At 37.9% G+C, this 1990-nt stretch overlaps 1 protein-coding gene across 1 annotated transcript in view; it reads left to right on the forward strand.

The window, feature by feature from the left end:
- Positions 1–567: 567 nt before the first annotated feature.
- Positions 568–1990, forward strand: part of cacna1g (calcium channel, voltage-dependent, T type, alpha 1G subunit) — a 192505-nt gene continuing 191082 nt past the window's right edge. Inside the window, exon 1 of the mRNA XM_034132787.1 lies at positions 568–675. Coding sequence (XP_033988678.1) covers positions 583–675 — 93 coding nt within the window. The 5' untranslated portion in view covers positions 568–582. The remainder of the gene's footprint in view (positions 676–1990) is intronic.

Consider the following 1990-nt stretch of genomic DNA (forward strand, 5'->3'; position numbering starts at 1 on the left):
ATGACTTTTTTTCAAAAAAAATGACTTTTTTCTCAGATTTTGACTTTTTCCCTAGAATTTGTATTTTTTCCTAGAATTTGACTTTTTCTCATACTTTTTTACTAAAATGAAATTGTTTTCTCATAATTTTGACTTTTTCTCTGATTTGGACTTTTTTCTCATTTCACTTTTTTCTCATTTCACTTTTTTTTCATAATTTCACTTTTTTTCTCATGAATTGACTTTACTCTGATTTTGACTTTTTCCCCAGAATTTGACTTCTTCTCATAATTGGACATTCTCCCCAGATGTTGACATTTTCCCCAGAATTTGACTTTTTTTCTCATAATTTCCCCAAGGGGATAAATACAATTCCATCTTATTTTATCAATCCGGATTGGTCCTCTTTAAAACTTTATTTGATCATGCATTGAGTGAAAGAGATAAGCGTGCATCACAAGTCTTGCATATTTGTAGGTATAATGAGGTCACTGGAGAGAGCCTAGAGAAATGTGATGTTTTCTGTCATTGCTGCAAGCTTCTGTTTCCCATCTTTGTTATATTCCTTGACTTCTGTTCTCCACGTGGTTCGAGCGAGCGTCCATGTTGGTGATCCTGCTGAACTGCGTGACTCTCGGCATGTTTCATCCCTGCGAGGACATCGTCTGCAGCTCCGACAGGTGCCACATCCTGGAGGTAAGACACTTTATGGCTTCAAGAGTTATGGATTCAATGTGTTTTCTTGTCACACTTTCTTTCAAGAGTACACACATCCTTGACTCAAGTTGAAGTACAGATACTCGTGTTTAAAAATACTCTGGTAAAAGTAGAAGTACTGACTAAACTTCTTTACTCAAGTAAAAGTAAAGAGGCTTTGAAATGTACTTCAGTAAAAAGTACCCATAACTAGCAGCTGTTTTAAAGAGTACCTGACCTCCCTTTATATTAATAGAACAATAATGTCATTGTTAGCTAATGAATGTTTCCATGCTGAACAACGGCAACATGACAACGTTTTCATTGGTCCCTCTTCTTTAGAGAAGACCAGGAAATGATGGATACACGGATCGTGTTCAAATCAATAGGCACGCAATGACTCTAAATAATAATGATCACGCCACCAAACACACATTCAAACTAAAGGAACCAGCCTGTTTGGAAAATGTAAGAAGTAGAAAGTACAGGTATTTGTGTTCAACATGTAAGAAGTAGAAAGTACAGTTATTTGGGTTCAAAATGTAAGGAGTAGAAAGTACAGGTATTTGTGTTCAAAATGTAAGAAGTAGAAAGTACAGGTATTTGGGTTACAAATTAAGTAAAAGTAAAAAGTTGTCAAAAAAATAAGTAGTGGAGTATAGTACTGATACCAGAAAAATGTACTTAAGTACAGTAACAAAGTATTTGTACTCCACTACTTCCCACCTCTGATGGTAAATCTAAAATGCTAAATCCATTTTCCCCAAAGCATTGGCAGACATGTACCTTAAGGACTTTTTACATTGTGATGGAAATGGCTGTTTTGAGCAACAATACTGGAAAACACAAAGGGGACAAATGAAAGCTGGAACTGGTGTCTTACAATGCTGAAGCTTTATTGAAAGGCTTGGCGAAGGAAAACAAAAGATGAACAATAGGTATGCAGACGCATTCAATGCCACCGTGTTTTCTGCCAAACACGCCTCGTGTATGCATATTTAACTCATTCTTAGACTGGTCGAAAATATTCAAAGCATGTTTATATACTCCAAAACTCCAAAACAGAGGCACTACATGAGGCGCTTTCACACCGGAGTACTTTTCCCCTCGAACTAGGCCGATAGGGGGGGGGGGGGAGATTTGGTTTCACACCAAAAAGGATCTGGAACTAGTCCCTAGTTTTCACCCCCAGATAGTCCCTGCTAGAGAGCTGGTACTTTCCTGAGGAGGAAATGGTTCGTGGGTGTGCCGGCCACACTAACAATTTCTGATTGGCTGGGCGAATTGCAAACCACGCCCCGTAAAACTCCGAAAA

This window comes from Trematomus bernacchii, unplaced genomic scaffold (genome assembly GCF_902827165.1).
Source record: "Trematomus bernacchii unplaced genomic scaffold, fTreBer1.1, whole genome shotgun sequence".
Classification (NCBI taxonomy): Eukaryota; Metazoa; Chordata; class Actinopteri; order Perciformes; family Nototheniidae; genus Trematomus; species Trematomus bernacchii.